This window comes from Amphibalanus amphitrite, unplaced genomic scaffold (assembly GCF_019059575.1).
Source record: "Amphibalanus amphitrite isolate SeventyFive unplaced genomic scaffold, NRLGWU_Aamphi_draft 000271F_arrow, whole genome shotgun sequence".
Lineage (NCBI taxonomy): Eukaryota > Metazoa > Arthropoda > Thecostraca > Balanomorpha > Balanidae > Amphibalanus > Amphibalanus amphitrite.
Window position 1 is genome coordinate 689,183 of NW_024881766.1, and position 19,955 is coordinate 709,137.

General features: G+C 49.6%; 1 protein-coding gene across 1 annotated transcript; it reads right to left on the bottom strand.

The window, feature by feature from the left end:
* Nucleotides 1–408: 408 nt before the first annotated feature.
* Nucleotides 409–19,287, bottom strand: LOC122387029. The gene is made up of 7 exons (XM_043376836.1): nt 19,083–19,287; nt 7,186–7,514; nt 6,192–6,667; nt 5,631–5,768; nt 4,451–4,660; nt 2,137–2,277; nt 409–428 (listed from the first exon to the last, which is right to left on the bottom strand). Exons 2-7 carry the CDS (start codon nt 7,512–7,514, stop codon nt 409–411), a joined length of 1,314 nt encoding a protein of 437 aa, XP_043232771.1. The 5' UTR covers nt 19,083–19,287.
* Between the last annotated feature and the right edge of the window lie 668 nt (nt 19,288–19,955).

Here is a 19,955-nt window from a genome sequence, read left to right on the forward strand (position 1 = left end):
TGTCAGTGTCAGTGTGTCAGTGTCAGTGTGTCAGTGTCAGTGTCAGTGTCAGTGTCAGTGTGTCAGTGTATCAGTGTCAGTGTGTCAGTGTCAGTGTGTCAGTGTCAGTGTGTCAGTGTCAGTGTGGCAGTGGCAGTGTCAGTGTGTCAGCTTCAATGTGTCAGTGTGTCAGTGTGTCAGTGTGTCAGTGTGTTAGTGTATCAAGTGTCAGTGTGTCATAGTGTCAGTGTCTGACAGGACACCCCTCGCCAGTGTCTGCTGACTGACCTGGTGTACGCTGCTGCTGTGAAGGCCGTCTCTGCCGGCCGCTGGCGGTCCCCCAGTGTAAGGCTGTACAGCCCGGGACAGCCGCTGAGACTGTCCAGCATGGCGTCAGGGACGCCGCCGGACAGGGTGAGATGCAGCAGCTTAGGGCACCTGGTGAGGGGCTCCAGGCTCACGGCGTCAGGGACGCCGCCGGACAGGGTGAGACGCTCCAGCCGAGGGCACCTGGTGAGGGGCTCCAGGCTGCCGGTCGTGAGATCAGGACAGTCTGGAAAACACACAGACACACATACAAACAGGATCAGTCGGCAGGAATATATGTAAATATACGGAAAAAACGAAACAGCTATGAATTCGCATGGTTTTATGGACACAGACGATAATATAACAATGGTAATATATGATATGCAGTCAGTTCAACCAATGCATTGAACTGCATTGAACATTGCATTACAATCATTATGTGTACGTTCAACTAAGTCTCAACGAATACCTATGTCACCGATTCCCTTCCCTCACTGATTCACACCATGTTGGAGCTCAATTAGCTTCATTATTTCACAAATCACATTGGCTATGCATCCAGAGGCGGATCCAGCTCAGAGTTGGGGGGGGGGCAATCCATAACAATTTATCGATTCTTTCCATGCATCGTCCATAGGCGTAATGTTAACACGCGCACTGCAGGGGGGGGGGTTGTTTTCAACCCCCCCCCGTGGTTTTTCGCAAATTGCGAGAAAACGGCGGCGCGTAGCGCCGCCAAATTTTGCATACCTGTTCTCACAACTTTTGCACACCTTGAGTAAAAATTTTGACCCCAGGTGACCTATGGTCAGGTCACCAGGTCAGGTCAAGTGACCCTACCTCGAAACGTAAATTTCGAAGTTTGCAATCCCACCAAGCCCACAGTTGTTGAGATATGATCTTGAAACCCACAGGAAATAGTAAAGTCATCACGAGCTACAACTTGCATATCTCGGAATTTTTATATCGATGACGTAAGGTCAGGTCATTTTTGCGACCGGCCCATTATAAGTCAATGGGAGAAATTTCAACTTACTCTGAATGCCATCCTATGACTTCAATACGCTCAGGATCATAGTATTACAGGTCCCTGTTGGTGATTTCACCGAAACATATCACTTATGACCTTTGGAAGGTGATCTCCAGGTCATCTTAGGTCACCTGAGGTCACCAGCGGTTTTTCTTCAATAACTTGAGATTGAGTAGAGATAGAGACTCCGTTCGACGTTTATCGTGTTTTTCTCGTCAATGCGGATCGAATGATATGCAACATGACCTATTTCGGTCAGGTCATGACCTTGACCTGAGGTCAAATTTTCAACTTGACCTTTCGAGGTCATATTATATATCATTCGATGCGCCTTGACGAGCTAAGAACGATGGCGTTCGAATCGATCCTCTGTCTTGTGTGCAAGACAAGTTATTCAAGAAAAACTACCGCGAAATTCCTGTTGTGAAAATCGTAACATTTTGTCTTCGGTGACCTCTGGTGACCTCGTTTTTGACCTGACCCAAAAATGATCTTTGTATTTCTTGTCGATCTCATCTTAACCTATCCAACGCCGTTTACCGCTTGTCGCTACGTTGCGCCGTTTTCGAGATCTCAGGGGGGGTTGTTTTCAACCCCCCCCCCCCTGCAGTTCGTGTTCGGCTCAGACCCGCTGCAGTGCGCGTGTTAAAATTATGCCGTTTGGGGGGCAAATGCCCATTTTGCCCCCCCCCCCCTGGATCCGCCACTGTATGCATCACACCTGTCTCAATGAGGTGCGACACCGGCACACCGTTACTCGGTGTCCGCCATTCACTGAGCTGGTATATCAGCGGCCTGTCCGTGCTGCCGCTGCTCACCGTATATATACAGTAGTTTGACCGTCCGTCCCAGGTCAGCCAGGTGACTGATGGTGTCGGCAGTCACCCCCTGGAGCGACACTGACAGACCACGAGCCAACGGGTTCCATAGCGGCCACCTCGGCTCCGTCACCTCCGGCCCTGTCGGACAGAGCTGTGTCAGCTGACTGCAGTCGGACAGAGCTGCCGCCAGCTCCCCGCTGCACCACTGACACCAGAGTGTCAGACACTGACACAGCTAGCACTGACACAGCCGAGCGGCCGCACAGCAATTGTTAGCAGCAGCAGTCATATGTAGAATGTGAATATGAACATCATAAATATATGCGATAAGTATAGCGTAATACAGTAGTCTATGCAACTACTTATACTACTCTCATTCAGTAGCGGCGGAACACCTTCAATTAAAGGGGGGCACTGTCGACTTTTGGTCACATTCTTTCCATGCAACGCCCATAGGGCTAATGTTAAAATGCCAAAATCAAAGGGGGGCACGGTGCCCCGGTGCCCTCCCCGTTCCGCCGCCTATGCTCTCATTGGTTGCACTATGTCTGTATAATCATCCCTCATTGTAAATACTTGCACACTTATTGAAACAATGCCTGCATTCCCGTGCTGGCCGCCTTCGATCGTGGCGCCACCTATACTCTGTATAACCGCCGCGCCAGGGCCGCGGCCAGTCAGTCTCGTCAGTCTGCTCAGACTCGTCGTCAGCGAGCTATCTATGTAGTCAGTCACTAGTCAGAAGTCAGTGTCAGCCGTCGACCCAGACTAATTACTTTTGTTCGGAAATTTGCTGCTTGTGACATTGCAACTATTACTAGTACCTTGACTTTTAAAAATCACCCCGCGACATTAGGATTTAGGTACACTAATAACTATTCCATGCATGCGCCACAAGCATGTGCACCGGCACCCTATGCAAGTGCATGCATTGACCCCCCCCCACCACAACCACAATAATGTACACGGTCAATGGTGGAAATTGCTAGTTGAGGCTGATCGGCTCATCCATTTGCCATCAACGCTGTCCATTTGCATATAGCGGCATTATATGTGTCAGTGTGATCCGCATGGTATCTCACCTCTGACATTGAGGCGCTCGAGGCACTCCGGCAGCTGCCCCCTCAGTCGCGGGAGGTCGGCGGCGGTGACTGATAGGGCTTTAAGCCCAGGGCACCTTGTGAGGGGCTCCAGGCTGCTGGCCGTGAGATCAGGACAGTCTGGAAAACACACAGACACACATGTCATACAGACAGGATCAGTTAGCTGTAATACATGTCGATATATGACAAAACGAAAAAACACCTAATAACTCACATGGTTTTATGGACACAGTAGACAATGGTAAAACAGTGCAAATATATGATAATATGCAATCAGTTAAGCAAATGCATTGAACTTCATTGAACAGTGCAACACAAATGTTATGAGTATGATCAACTAACACTGAACGAATATGTCACTGAGTGAACAGTCCTCCTCCATTTTGAAGCTCAATTGGCTTCATTATTTCGCAAAGCACATTGGCTATGTATCACACCTGTCTCCACGAGGTCCGACAACGGCACACCGTTACTCGGTGTCCGCCATTCGCTGATCTCGTATATCATCGGCCTGTCCGTGCTGCCGCTGCTCACCGTATATCTCCAGTAGTTCGACCGTCCGTCCCAGGTCAGTCAGGTGACTGATGGTGTCGGCAGCCACCCCCTGGAGCGACACTGACAGATCATCATCCTCGTCCCATTCCGGCCACCTCGGCTCCGTCACCTCCGGCCCTGTCGGACAGAGCTGTGTCAGCTGACTGCAGTCGGACAGAGCTGCCGCCAGCTCCCCGCTGCACCACTGACACCAGAGTGTCAGACACTGACACAGCCAACACTAACACATCCGGGCGGCTGCACAACGATATTTTTAGCAACAGCATACATACGTAAATATGAAAATATGAGCAACATAAGTATTACGATTTTTGCAAGGCACATTGGCTTAGGCACTGGGCAGCCAGTCATGGTATAGTAACGGATAAAGTTGGTAGACTACATAAATATATGGTTCGCAGTGGTTGCAATGAAACCATTTCAAATTACCATAATTGCTACAATAATATTTCATGCATGCACTTGATGCTCACACTATATGCAAATGCATGCATTGCATCACTCTAACAATACCATATAACACAAACAAGGCTGTAAGATGTTGGCTGAATTCGAACGGTTCGTCCATTTGCCGTCTGTCTCCCTGTTCATTTGTATATCCATATGCATTGTCCATTATACCGGCATTACATGTATGATCCGTGGTATCTCACCTCTGACATTGAGGCGCTCGAGGCCCTCCGGCAGCTGCTCCCTCAGTCGCGGGAGATCGGCGGCGGAGACTGACAGCCGCTCCACAGTCTCCCGTGAGCTCCGCAGCTCCGTCAGCTCGCTGTCACCGACTCCGGCCGGAAGGATGATAGTGTTTGGGCCCACCCTGATGATGGCACCACGAAGTTGACTTGGAATAGTAGTAACTTGTGCTGGAAAGGTGATTGAACCAATGTCAGGCATTTGTCTAGGTCAAACATTGTACACTTGCCTACAGGTGTAGAAAACACAAAGTGAAAACTGTTTGTGGCTACAATGCTGTGATAATTCCGTGTCTGAGTAAATATGTATGTACTTTATCAAAACGATGTGAATTTCATAAGTTACGGCGACTTTCCGTAACATAATATTCAACAAATACAATGATAATGGGTCTTTGACATATAAAACAAAATCACCACTAATTAGTGCATTATATTCCGAACTAGGCATATTTTCATGATGTCAATTGATCAATATGACAGTTTTTGAAACCTTTTCACCTAAGTATTTTGTTCAGCACTTATGTGTAGCTAATTATAACAATTTTGTATCGTTATAAAATTTGTAGCGTAAATATTACGTATAGAGGCCCAAATCATTGACCATCACCATTCACCACACGGCACACGACTTGTCATCCTACAGCTTGCCATGGTTTATGGCTTCCGTCTTACCTTAGGATGAGGCAGCATTACCTGCAATACATGTAATATGTGTTGTATCCAGTTATTCTTGGTTTGATTTAGGCTTCAGATTTTCAGGGATAAACTGCTTCTCCACGTTATTTATGAACATATGCTAGAAAAAGCAGTTCCTTAGAGCAAAAATAACAAGCAAGGAGCGGTGCCGCCGGCCTGTTTCTCCGTTCTTCGTGTCCCTGTGTCGCCCCTGCCCCGTTCAGGAGCGCCCGGCAGCGCCACCTGCACCTGACCAGTCCGGCAGCGTTTGGGGTCGCCGCGCACCACCGACAATCAGCTGACGCGACCGGCGGCGCGTCTCAAGGTCACTGGAGGTCAGCCGGGCGACGGCCCACCGGGGTGGCCGTGACGTCACAGCCAGCGAATGCTGAGCGCCGGAACAGCTACTGTTGTTTATCCCTTCCTAGCCATTCATATATGAGTAACTTCAACCGCTGCTCACCATCCGTGACTAGTAGGGTAATCCGTGACCCCAGCTCCGTGGCCAGGTGACTGATGGTGTCGGCAGCCACCCCCTGGAGAGATACCGACAGACCACTCCCGTACCGTCCAGGCCACCTCGGCTTCGTCACCTCCGGCCCTGTCGGACAGAGCTGTGTCAGCTGACAGCAGTCGGACGGAGCTGCTGCCGGGTCGGGAGGCGGCTGACACTGTGGTGTCAAACCCTGACACAGACGACACTGACAAAGCCAGGGTCGATCGGCACTGTTGGACAGTAATTGAACACTGTGCACAATGGATGCGCTATGCTTATACATGCGTCAGTTAATTAATACAGTTCAGTACATACAGGTCATACAGGTTCAGTACATACAGGTCATATTCGTTTGCAAGAGTATAAAGTAGGTATGTACAATGCAGTGGCTAATGTTTGTGTAGCATTTAGGTAGCATGGCACACATATGTCCGCTGAACGTTTATCACTGAGTCTGTTACTTTGTGCTATGTAAGTACCTACCACCATTCAGAAGTAATAGTACGCGTTTCCTCAACTACTTCTCACCGGCAACGTATAGCGTCCTCAGTGACGTCGGCAGCAGCCGCAGCCACCGCCCCGTTCCGAAGGACGGCACCCTGACGGTCAGCTCCTCCAAGCGAGGAAGACTCTGCAGGAGCGCCGTCAGCTGATCCTCGCCAAGGGCCGACGGAGCGTCGAACGTCGTCATGGTTACAAGGCCGAGCGCCTCTCTAAGCGTTTTAAATACACTGGCGACCGATGGCTGGGGCTCCGTCTGTACCGTGACGTCACAAGCCGCCGATGGCTGGGGCTCCGTCTGTACTATGACGTCACTGACTGCCGATGACTGGGGCTCCGTCTGTACTATGACGTCACTGACTGCCGATGGCTGGGGCTCCGTCTGTACTGTGACGTCACTAGTTGCCGATGGCTGGGGCTCCGTCTGTACCGTGACGTCATTGACTGCCGATGGTTGGGGCTCCGTCTGTACCGTGACGTCATGAAACGCTTTTGTAATTTTACTGGGAAGACAAGAAAAAGTACATAAATCAAAATGCAGAAGAAGTTCACAACTGTAGTTGGCTCCTTTGATGATCCGATATACGAGTACATTTACATATCGTCGTCAGCAATAGTATGTTGTCAAATCTATTCGGTTGCATAAAATCGTTCAGAGTTGATATCATACGAATCTGAACGATTTGATACGACCGATTATATTTTGTGACACGAATGTTGATGAAGACATGTAAATACGTGCGGGATATGATGTCCCGAACTGGCCAACTTTATGCAGGACGGCTGTCGAAAACTGGAACAATATGATCGAGACTAAACGGCTAACTTGCGAAAGATGGTACGAATTCAAGGCATGTTTCTTTGATTGGGCGGAAATTACAATTACAAGTTACTCGACCTTCAATGACCTAGTTATGTTTTATTTTTTTACACCTTCTACAAATAAAGTTTACTTCTCACCATGACAGCCCTCCGAACTCTCTCAGCCCCCGCAGCCACCCCTGCTGCCTCCCAGTCTCACCCCTGGGGACGGCCGGATGGCGCCGCTCGCCGGCGGACCTCCTGCCGCAGATCCTCCACCACGGTCTGGCGAGTGGTCCGCTCCTCGATAACTGCCTGCTCCAGGCGGACCATCGCACCGTGCAGTGCGGCGTTCTCCCCCTTGAGCTTCTGCGTGTCCGAATGGTCCTTCGCCACTACCTCACTCAGAATGGTCACCTTTTCACGAAGGGGGACCACCACTTCCCGAAGGGCAGACATCTCTTCACGAAGGGCAGCCACCACTTCACGAAGGGCGGACACCTCCCGGCGAAGGGCGACCAGGTCTTCACGCATATCTGTCCTCTCCATCTGTAACGCATAATTACAGTTTTTTACGTTTCTACTAATCATTTAACCCGCGCCCCGTAGGGCTACCAGCGGACCCTACCACCCGTAGGGGGGGGGGGCCGTTTCGGCCCCCCCTAAGATCTCGGAAAGTTACCGGCCGATTTTCAAAATTCAAACGGCGTTTGATAGCCCTACCCGGGAACTACCTTGTGACAAAATTTCATTGACCTAGGTCAAACCGATGACGTCACAGGTCAGGTCAAAGGTCAGGTTTTCACCGTTCACAGGCAATTCAAGAAATGTGCTGTGAAATCGAGTAAATTGGTAATTTATTGAAAACCATCGATGGTATATTGTTCGTCAAACACATACTTTGCTATCTGAGGTCACTGATACCAGGTCAGGTCACAGCGAGGTCAGGTCACCGGGGGTCACAATATGAATGTGTCGTGTGATACATGTTTTATGGTCCATTTTACATGACAAATGCGATTATGTGGGTTAGGCAGCCTTTGGGGCCAGCCTAGGTCACGTTTTGGTGAAGGTCAGGTCAAGGTCAGGTCAAATTAGGTCAAATTTCAAAGTTGATATTTTTGCATAAAATGGGTATCGATTCGATGCAGCTCGTCACGGGGAGTCTAATGGTGGTCTTTGTTTTGCTCTACGAGTTCTAGAATTGCCAAAAATTGAGTTTGAAAATTTGACGTCATCATTTTTGAACAGTTTTTTCGCTATAACTTGGCCAAAAAACGAGGTATCGATCTGAAATTTGGTATGTAGATAGAAGACGGTAGGTATTATCACATATATTCCGGTTTTTTCAAAACTCAAAAAACTTTTTGGATTTTTTGGCTAATATATCCAAAAAAATGCTTTTTTGATTTTTGGGGATCAAAACTCAAAAATTTCAAAAATCCGAGATAGCAGTTTTGTAGCCCTGTCAATTCTACACCTTTTATGTCTTGATCATTTTTCTGTATCTTCAAAGCTGTAGGCCTGATAGGTCTTCTCGCGAAGGTCTTTTTTCGGTCGAAAATGACAGAACATGACGTCACTCTGACGTCATTTGTGGCCAACCTATCACAGCCTCTGGAAAATTTTTTGGTCACAATGTGTAAAATTGATGCCCGGAGGGGTCCTGAAAGTTTGGTGGCGATATCTCCAGCCGTTTAGGAGATATCGACCGAAAAGGACAGGGGGGGGGCCGTTTCGGCCCCCCCCTACGGGGCGCGGGTTAAAGGTGACTTATTACGTAGCGTTACGTCGTACGCATTACGACATGTCGTGCAGCGTCGTGTCTTATCATGTCACAAAACGACGTATCATTACGTATTACGACATGTTTTGTCATGCAACCCGCATTGTTGCATACCAGGCAGGCAAGCTTGGCAGGCAGGCAAACAGGTCTTAGGTAACCAATATCAAAATTAACTATCGTTACTACTTTTTCGCAAAAAAAAAAGAGATAATAAAGACAAGTTTATCACTACGAATGTTTACCCCAGTGGCGTATCCAGGATCTTGAAAAGGGGGAGGCCAAACCTGCTCAAGGGGCCCCACCCTTACCTTAGGGGCCCCAGTAGTGGCGTACTTAACCCACGCCCAGGTGCGGTTCTCTGCCACTTTCACCATGTGAGGTAGCCTTTTTAGGCACACTCGGCAATCTAAAAGGAAAAGAAAACGTGAAAAACCATCGATATTGATAGCTCTGTATGAAGTGTACAATTTATGTCACCAGTAGGCATTGAGTTTTTTTTTTTTTTTTTTGCTTTGGTCGTTGCCGGGGCCACTAAAGATTATCCAAAGCAAAATGTTTTGTCAATTTTTTTTTACGATTGTAACATTTTTCAAAGGGCAGATGTCAATCTCTTAGTGTCTTGTGCTGGTTGAGGGCTGATACCCTAATTAACTTTAGAAGGGCCCGACTCGGGTTGAGCTCTGATCTATGTAGACTCTGATGGCTCTATGTCGCCCACATTTGCCTCACTCCGACCTCTGAAGGCTCGTTCTGGCCTCTGAAAGTCCCACACCGGCAACAGAGTGAACCACGCTGGCCTCCGGGCCCCATGATGGCTTCAGGAGACCCATGCTATGGCTGACCCCATAGCCCCCTCCCCCCCTGGCTCTTGGGACTTGGGAGTCTTTGAGTCAGTCTGACGACCCTATGCCGCTTTCGAACCCACGCCGGTCTCTAGAAGCCCATGATGCCCCCTGAGGGTCCCACGCTGGCCTTTAAGGGCCACTCCTACCTCAGGGGCCCAAACATGCATAATATCTGAAAAGTGGTCGTCGAGGCCCTCGAGGTGGCCTCTAATGGCCCGACGCCAGCCTATGAAGGCCCGCGCTGGCTTCTGAGGGCCCAGCGCCAGTCTCTGAAGTCTGAAGTCAGATGACAGATGGCCCCACGCTGGCCTCAGAGGGTTCACGCTGGTCACCGAGTGCCCACACTGGCCTAAAAGGGCTCCACATTGTCTTCAGAGGGCCCCAAGCTAGTCTCGGTGGCCAATGGGCCTCAATCTGACCTAAGAAGGCCCCATGTCGCTGGGCTTAAAAGACCCCACGCTGGACATAGACGCATGCTGGACATAGAGGGTCCCACACTGGCCTTACAAGGCCTCACACTGGCCTTAGAAGGCCCCACACTGGCCTTAGAAGACCCCACAACAATGGCCTTAGAGGGCCCCATGCTGGCCTTAGAGGACTGAGCGCTGGCTCCTTAGGGCTCTACACCAGCGTCAAAGGATCCCACGCTCGAGTCTAAGTTTCTTTATGGCCGCCAAAGCGACCTCTGAGGGCCCACGCTAGCCTCTGGGGGCTCGGCCTTGGCCTCTGAGGGCCTATGAGGGCCATCAAATGACATTTTAAGATAGTTTGACGCAGTTTGACTTTATTTATGCTTGGGCCAGTACTTTGGATGAGGCCCTGAAGGTCGTTTCTCTTGTGACACTCAAGCAGGCACGTACCCAGGATTTCGCCCAGGAGGGAGCCGCCTGCTCTCAAAGGCGCCCACGGGTCACCTGGATGCCGCTGTCAACCCAGGCAGGGGCGTATCCAGAACCTTTCGATGAGGGGATTGGGCACAGTGGGTCCGGTCCCCCTTGCAGACGGGTCCCTCTATCCGTCTGTCTGTCTGTCTGTCTGTCTAACCCCTGAGAAAATGTGCAAAATTGGCAGGTAAAAATATCATTTTTTGCTTGAGGAGTATGCGTAAAATGCACGGTATTTTATGAGGAAGTGAAGCGAACGAGCGCCTCAGAGTCACCTGTGTTAGTCCTTCAGAGGTGTCGGTGAAAGGCCATCAGATGCGCTGGTGTGGGGTCCTCACAGGCGCCGTTGTGAGGGCCTTAGGGCTTAGAGACACTGGTGGGGGCCATCACTTAGGCGTGTGTGGGGCCCTGAAAGTTACTGGTGGCCCTTCATAGGCCGGCAAGGGACCCTCAGAGGTCGGTAAGAGGCCCCCAGAGTCGCTGGTAAGTGACCGTCAGATGCGCTGCATAGGACCCTCGGAGGCGCCGATGTGGGGGCTCTCAGAACCGCCGAAATAGGCCCTTAAGAGGCACTGATGTGGGGCCCTTAGAGGTGGCAGTGGAGGCCCTCGCAGGCGCCGTTGTCAGGGCCCTCAGAAACACCGGTGTGGGCCGTGGGGCCATAGCAAACGGGTATTTGGCCCTTACAGCTGATCCCTTATTGGCCGGCAAGAGCCCTCAGGGCCGGCAAGGTCCCTCAAAACCTGGCGTGAGGCCCTTCTGGAGATAAGTGTGGCTACACAAGAACCCATGGGGTGTTCTCACAAGCCCTGTGGTCTCCTTTCCAGTTGAAGCGTTGCCAGCGCGGGCCCTCTACCGCCAATGGCACCGCAGGGCCTCTCGGGCCCGAGGGTACCCTAAACCCTATAACGGACACGTGCCCCCTCACCCCTGGCCATACCATTGAATCCCAGTGATCACGGGCCGTTCAGGTAATCAGGGGCCTCTCAGGTGACCAGGGGCCTTTCAATTGACCAGGGCCTTTCAATTGACCAGGGGTCTTTCAATTGACCAGGGGCCCACCAGGTGACCAGGGGACCCTCTGAGAAACAAGGGACGGTTATACCAGGGGCTCCACGGGTAACTAAGGGCCTTAATGTGACTGCAGGGGCCCTTCATGTAACCAGGTACTCCCCGGGTAAACATGGGTCCTTCAGGTGACCAGGGTTTCTTCAGATCACTGGCCAGGGGTCACCCAGGGGATCAGGGGCCCCTCAGGTAGCTAGGGGCCCTTTAGATAACTACAGCCCTCTCAGGTAGCCAGGGGCCCCTCAGATAACCAGGGACCCCTCATATACCAAGAGGCCCCATTGGTAACCAGGGACCTCTCAGAAAATCAGGGTCTCTCGGGCAATCACGGGCCCTTTAGGTAATCAGCGGCCCCTCAGGTAACTATGGGCCCCTCAGATAACCAGGGCCCCTCAGGTAACCAGGGCCCCTCAGGTAACCAGGGCCCCTCAGGTAACCAGGGCCCCCGTAGCCAGGGGCCCGTCAGGTAACCAGGAGTCCTTCAGATAACTAGGGACCAATCAGGTAACCAGGGCCCCCTCAGATAACCAGGGGCTCCTCAGATAACCAGGGGCCCTTAGACAACCATGGGCCCCTCAGATAACCAGGGCGCCCCTCAGGGCCCCCATGGCCCCCCTTGGGCACGTTACTGCACTCAAGTGACCCAAAGGGCCCACTTGCATGTTTGATGCCAAAGGGGGAGGCCATGGCCTCTTGGCCTCCCCCCTGGATACGCCACTGGTTTACCCCATGGCCAGGCCTTTTTCATAACGCGGACGGTGCAGGGGGAGGGTCTGGCTGTACGACCCCTGGCGATTGGCTCCTGATGTACTTAGAAACACCAGATGTATACTTATAGGATGGATAGGATGTATAGGATACAGCCAGTCACACAGCAGGACTGACACAGTCACACAGCAGGACCTCGGCTAAGGAATTTCGACTGGGGAGATGGGGACAAACCAGACTCCACAATGTCATATTATACCACCTAATATACACCGTATAAGCGGACCTTTACACCATACCTAACATTCATACCATATATGTACCGTAGGTAACGGTATACCAAAATTCTGCCTAATCAGTTAAGCATACGTAAACATGTCTAAACAAACTTCTATCAAAGGTTTGGAGGCCAGCGTAGGGCCCTCAGAAGCCGAAGTCGAGCCGTCGGAGGCTAGCATGGTCATTTAGAGTCCGCTTTGGGACCTTAAATAGCCAAATGTGGACGTGGGGCCCAAAGAAGCCAGTGCGTAGCCCTTTAGACCAGCGTGGGGCAATATAAGGGCAGCGTGGGTTCCTCTAAGACCAGCGGCGTGGGGTCTTCTGAGGCCAGATTGGGGCCCACTGGGAACAGCTCAGCTTGGGGCTATCTAAGGACAATGTAGGCCCTCTTAGGTTAACCCGCGCCCCGTAGGGGGGGGGGGGGCCGAAACGGCCCCCCCTGTCCTTTTCGGTCGATATCTCCTAAACGGCTGGAGATATCGCCACCAAACTTTCAGGACCCCTCCGGGCATCAATTTTACACATTGTGACCAAAAATTTTACCAGAGGCTATGATAGGTTGGCCACAAATGACGTCAGAGTGACGTCATGTTCTGTCATTTTCGACCGAAAAAAGACCTTCGCGAGAAGACCTGTCAGGACTACAGCTTTGAAGATAGAGAAAAATGATCAAGACATAAAAGGTGTAGAATTGACAGGGCTACAAAACTGCTATCTCGAATTTTTGAAATTTTTGAGTTTTGACCCCCAAAAATCAAAAAAGCATTTTTTGGATATATTCGCCAAAAAATCCAAAAAGTTTTTTGAGTTTCGAAAAAACCGGAATATATGTGATAGTGCCTATTGTCTTCCATCTACATACCAAATTTCAGATCGATACCTCGTTTTTTGGCCAAGTTATAGCGAAAAAACTGTTCAAAAATGATGACGTCAAATTTTCAAACTCAATTTTTGGCAATTCTAGAACTCGTAGAGCAAAACGAAGACCACCATTAGACTCCCCGTGACGAGCTGCATCGAATCGATACCCATTTTATGCAAAAATATCAACTTTGAAATTTGACCTAATTTGACCTGACCTTGACCTGACCTTCACCAAAACGTGACCTAGGCTGGCCCCAAAGGCTGCCTAACCCACATAATCGCATTTGTCATGTAAAATGGACCATAAAACATGTATCACACGACACATTCATATTGTGACCCCCGGTGACCTGACCTCGCTGTGACCTGACCTGGTATCAGTGACCTCAGATAGCAAAGTATGTGTTTGACGAACAATGTATTATCGATGGTTTTCAATAAATTACCAATTTACTCGCTTTCACAGCACATTTCTTGAATTGCCTGTGAACGGTGAAAATCTGACCTTTGACCTGACCTGTGACGTCATCGGTTTGACCTAGGTCAATGAAATTTGGTCACAAGGTAGTTCCCGGGTGGGGCTATCGAACTCCGTTTGAATTTTGAAAATCGGCCGGTAACTTTCCGAGATCTTAGGGGGGGCCGAAACGGCCCCCCCCCCTACGGGTGGTAGGGTCCGCCGGTAGCCCTACGGGGCGCGGGTTAACGTGGGGCCCTCTGTCCTCTGAAGTCTAAGGTTGGCGCTGGGCCCTCAGAGGCTGGCTTTGGGCCATCAGAGGCCACCTCGAGGGCCTCGACGGTCAGACTGTAGCCCTTATGCATGTTTAACCCACGAGCCGCTGGGGGGGACATATAGTTGCCCCCCTTCACGTTTTGCGGAATATCTCCGAAACCTGATAAGCTACGAACGTGAAACTCAAGGTAGCTTCAAATGAATACCAAGGCAATGTTTGAGCAGAATTTGGTGGTTTTAGCACTTAAGATGACGTCACAGTGACGTAATAAAATATTGTCGTTTTCCTATACGGACCGTTTCTGATGTCGCTGAGCATGAAACTCAACTGTAAATGAACTAGACAGCACCTGCTGTCATCCTGAAACACCTAAATACACTTCCATCTAGGTCCTGACCAAAAATCGGCCCTTTATATACGGTCCCATATATCTGATATATCGTGAGGAAACTGGAGAGTCACAAATCTATAATTTCACTTATGACGTCACTGTGACGTCATTTCAGATGAAATCGACATTAAATTTGGACACAACCTCGGCTATGTATTCAGGAAAATATGTGCAAAGTTTCGCTTCTCCATCTCTTCGCGTTGCGACGATATCGTCGCAGAAGTAAAGGGGGGCAACTATATGCCCCCCAGCGGACGGCGGATGGCGCGGAGGCCCAGCGGCCGCCGGGTACTTTAACCCTCGCATGTGTAGGGGGGGGGGTCGGATGGACCCCCCATGGTTTTTCGCGAATAACTCGCGTAAAAAGCGGCCGATCGCGACGAAACTTTCAGTACCCTCGCATTGATCAATTTTACACCTACCCTGAAAATTTCATGACCCTGACCCAAATGACCTTTGACCTGTGACCTCTTTTCCGAGACCATGTTTGGCCGGAATCGCGATTTCGCGTTTGTCGGCTCGCACTAGCCGCGTGTTTGCAAGCTTTTCGTGGTTTCAAACGTTCAAACATGTGATTTGATGTTACTCCCGTGTGTGTCAAGGTCACCTGAAGGTCAGGTCAGGTCATTGACCTTTGGTGACCTCGGGTGACCTCGGGTCACTTTTCGAGTTTTACATGTTTCTAGGCTAGTTTTTGGCGCTGAATTCGAATTTAGCAACCATTTGAACATTTACGAAGTAGTTTTGGTGTCTTCGTAACATGTTACGAAGCTGTCAGAGGCGGTTGACACGTACTACGAATACCCGTCACGACGCCTTCTGGTTGACCTGACCTGACCTGACCCGACCTGGTCTAAATGCTTCAAGACATCATCTGTGATCAAAACTAACACGATATTCGTGATCAGCACCCCGAAAAACCCCTTAGCAGCCACACTTTACGACTTTCTAACAGGTACCGATTTTCCCGACTTTGGGTCATTGACCTGACCTGGAAGGTCAACCAATGACCTAGGACCTTAAAATTGGGTATCATCGGCTTCCTCTCGTCACGGGCAACACGCTCGTTTTTTCCGCGAAGCTCTAGCTTGATCAGGGGCCAAACGGCAAGGGGGGGTCCAACCGACCCCCCCCCCTACACATTAGAAGCTGGCAAACGCCGCACTCATGCGAGGGTTAACCCGCGCCCCGTAGGGGGGGCCGAAACGGCCCCCCCTGTCCTTTTCGGTCGATATATCCTAAACGGCTAGAGATATCGCCACCAAACTTTCAGGACCTCTCCGGGCATCAATTTTACACATTGTGACCAACAGAGGCTATGATAGGTTGGCCACAAATGACGTCAGAGTGACGTCATGTTCTGTCATTTTCGACCGAAAAAAGACCTTCGCGAGAAGACCTGTCAGGACTACAGCTTTGAAGATACAGAAAAACGATCAAGACATAAAAGGTGTAGAATTGACAGGGCTACAAAACTGCTATCTCGAATTTATGAAATTTTTGAGTTTTGACCCCCAAAAATCAAAAAAGCATTTTTTTATATATTCGCCAAAAAATCCAAAAAGTTTTTGAGTTTCGAAAAAACCGGAATATATGTGATAGTCCCTGCGCTCTTCTATATACATACCAAATTTCAGATCGATGGGTCGTTTTTTGGCCAAGATATAGCGAAAAAAAAACTGTTCAAAAATGATGACGTCAAATTTTTTAACTCAATTTTAGTGATTCTAGACCACGTAGGGCAAAAAAAGACCACCATTGAACTCCCCGTGACGAGCTGCATCAATTCAATACCCATTTTGTGCAAAAATATCAACTTTGAAATTTGACCTAATTTGACCTGACCTTGACCTGACCTTGACCTGACCTTGACCAAAAAGTGACCAAAGCTGGCCCAAAAGTCTGCCTGACCCACATAATCGCATTTGTCATGTAAAATGGACCATAAAACATGTATCACACGACACTTTCATATTGTGACCCCCCCCGCCCCAGTGACCTGACCCCTGTGGCCTGACCTGACATCAGTGACCTCAAATAGCAAAATATGTGTTTGAAGAACATTTCCCCATCGATGATTTTCAATGAAATGCATTTTACTCGATTTTACAACGCATTTCTTGAAATGCCTGTAAACGGTGAAAATTCGACCTTTGACCTGACCTGCGACATCATCGGTTTGACCTAGGTCAACAAAATTGGGTCATAAGGTAGTTCCCTGATAGGGCTATCCAACACCGGTTGCCGCTTGTCGCTAGGTTGCGTGGTTCTCGAGATCTTGGGGGGGGGGGCAAATTGCCCCCCCCCCCAACGGGGTGCGTTGCTCGGCAGAGCCAAACGGGGCGCGGGTTAATTTGGGGTTCAAAATCAAAGCAAATATATAACAAACAGGATAGCAGTTTTGTAGCGCTGCTCGTTTTATATCTTTTTGTTTTTCAACATTTTCCTTTATCTTTAAAACTTTGGGCTTGGCAGCCCCTCCCATCAAACCTCTTTTGGGTCGGAAATGCCTGAACGTGACGTCACTCTGACGTCATTTGCGGCCCACCTATCATAGACTGTGGAAGAAAAGGTAACGAGGTGTAAAACCGATTTACAAGAGGGCCGGGTTCTGAAATTTTCGCGGCGATCGGCGCATTAATTTGGGAGATAGTGCGAAACGACTGGAACTGGGGGGGGGGCTTAAAACACCCCCCACCAGGGCGCGGGTTAAAAAGTTTCCACTGGGTCCTCTAAAGTAAAGGTAACATCAGGATTGTGGATACGCCGCTGGATGTTCTCTACGATATTAGACTAAGAGCAGTGTAAACACGGGCGACAAAATATGAAAAGGAAATAGGATTGATTGACTTTCACATCGGGTTTGACAGCTTGGATAATATTTATTTGAAGCGCATTATAGGTATTCACTCCAACAGGATGGGCAAAATCTCTTCACTGCCGGGGCAACTGGCAGCCACTGCGGGACATTTGCCCCCTCCCCAGTAGTGCGGAACACCTTCAATTAAGGTGGGGGGGGGGGGGGTGGGGCATTGCCGACTTTTGGTCCCATTCTTTCCATGCAACGCCCATAGGGCTTATGTTAAAATACCGAAATCAAGTTGGCACGATTCCCCGGTGCCCCTCCCCTCCCCGTTCCGCCACCTATGCCCTCTCCCCCGTTACTTCATCTAAGCACAGACATTCAAACACTCAGACGGGTACCTAGCACACAGAGAAGACACACAAAGACTCACACCATCACATACACACCGTTACATTAACCCGCGCCCCACTGGGGGGGGCTATTTATAGCCCCCCCCCCCTCCCGTTTTTCTGCAATAACTTCCAAACCGCTTGACGGATCAACGCCAAACTTTCAGTACCTTCTGCTGCATCAATTTCACACCTTGTGTCAAAATTTGAACTTCGTAGCTACCATAGGTCGGCCGGAAATGACGTCAGAGAGACGTCATGTTCGTCCGAATTCGACGCAAAACATTGAACCACGGCAATCGCTCCCAAGAGCTCAGTTTTTAAGCTAGATCCAATTTCTTTGCATGAAAGGACTCAAAATTGACCGCGCTATCAAACTACTATCTCGGATTTTCAAAATTTTGATTTTTTTTGAAAATTTTATATAATCATATTCAAAATTTAAATTGTTATATTTTTTTCAAAAAGTTTTTGACTTTTCGAGAAAAAAAACCGTAATATATGTGACAGAACGCATGATTATGACTAACTCTGGCAAGTTTTAGCTAAATATCTTCAAAAATGGCCAAGTTATACGCATTATTGCAAAAAATTCACAATAATTAATTTTTTTCAAATCAATTTTTTCAGTACGTATTTGACATCGTACACAAATATAAATGGCACCATCGTGTTCCTGAGCTTAAACTGCATCCAATAGACACCTTTTTTGTTGAAAAATCTTAACTTCAAAATTTGACCTTTTTTGACCTGAAAGTGACCTGACCTAGGCTAAATTTGACTCAAAATGACCTCGAATGACACAGACGACATCAAATTCGAAATATATGGCCTAAATGGACCATAAAACATGTGTCACGTGACCGACGCATGATATAATATTTTTCGTGACCTTGACCTGACCCTGACCTGAAAATCAAAGTAAAAGTTTGGTACCCTCAAGGTATCTAGAGCATCTGTTCACGAGTGTGTAAACCAAAAATGAGGCTGATCTGACTTGTAAGACGGCGGCCAGAGCCCAAAATGTGAACAAGCCAAAATGCTAATAATTTTTACTTTGACCTGACCTCTGACGTCATCGGTGACCTCGAGGTCAATGAAATTAGGTTTCGCTTGACAGTTTTTCCGGGGCTATCAGACGCCGTTTGAATTTTGACAATCTGCACAGTAGTTTCGGAGTTAGGAGGGGGGCTATGAATAGCCCCCCCCCCAGTAGGGCGTGTTATACACAGACCCCAGTGGGGCGCGGGTTAACACATATAGTCTGACTATAGACACAGATGCACAAAACACACTCAGCAACAGACACAGGGACACACAGACCCCCCCCCCCCACACACACACACAGGTCGGCCCGGCTCACCTGATATTCGCCGCCTCCGCCGTGGTCGGCTCCGGTGGACAGAGCTCAGTACCGTCCACACACTGTTGGACCACCCGCTCTGTCCACTGACCCGGCCGGTGGACGCAGTGCAGCTCGTGCGGCTCCGGCTCCTCCGTCGGCCTTTGTTCCTGTCTGGAACTGCGCCGAACATCAACACCCTGAGTGGTGTGTCGGCAGAATCGATCGTGTTCAGTGAGTCGACGGCGCGGTGTCCTGGCCTGATGACGTCAGTGGGGGGTCACCAGGGTTACAGGGACAACACGGGCCGCCGGTCGATGTGCAGTCCCCCCACCCCTCCCCTTCCCTTCCCTTCCCCAATCCCCGGGACAACTCTGCAACTCGGCAAAACAAAACATAATGACAAGCAGACATGTGCAGGGATGGAAGAGGCGGATCTATGATCTCAGTGGATATCTCGACAAGTTGGAGGGTTCGGACCTACATCTCATCCCTCGCCCGGTCAGGGGTTGGGGAGGGGGAGATTGATTAACCCTCGCCCACACATGGGGGGGAGATTGATTAACCCTCGCCCGCACATGGGGGGGGGGTAACCACCTCCCCCCCCCCCCCAGGTAGTCTTTCTGCTCTGCACTCAACATTGTTAGAGCTAGAAGTCTGATTTTTCGTATAGCTGCTCCTCTATCCTTTCTTGAAGTTTCTGTGGTTTTTGGTTTCGGAGATATGACCTTGTTTTTCAGGTCATGTCATGACCCAAATGACCAATTCTCAACATCTTGCGTTGGCTATGGGCCTTGTGAGCTTTTGACACCTTGCTTTCGGCCTTTTTTTGCCAGTCTTACCTCCCACCTATCATGGAACATGTTGTTCGACGATGTACTGATGTCAAGGTCA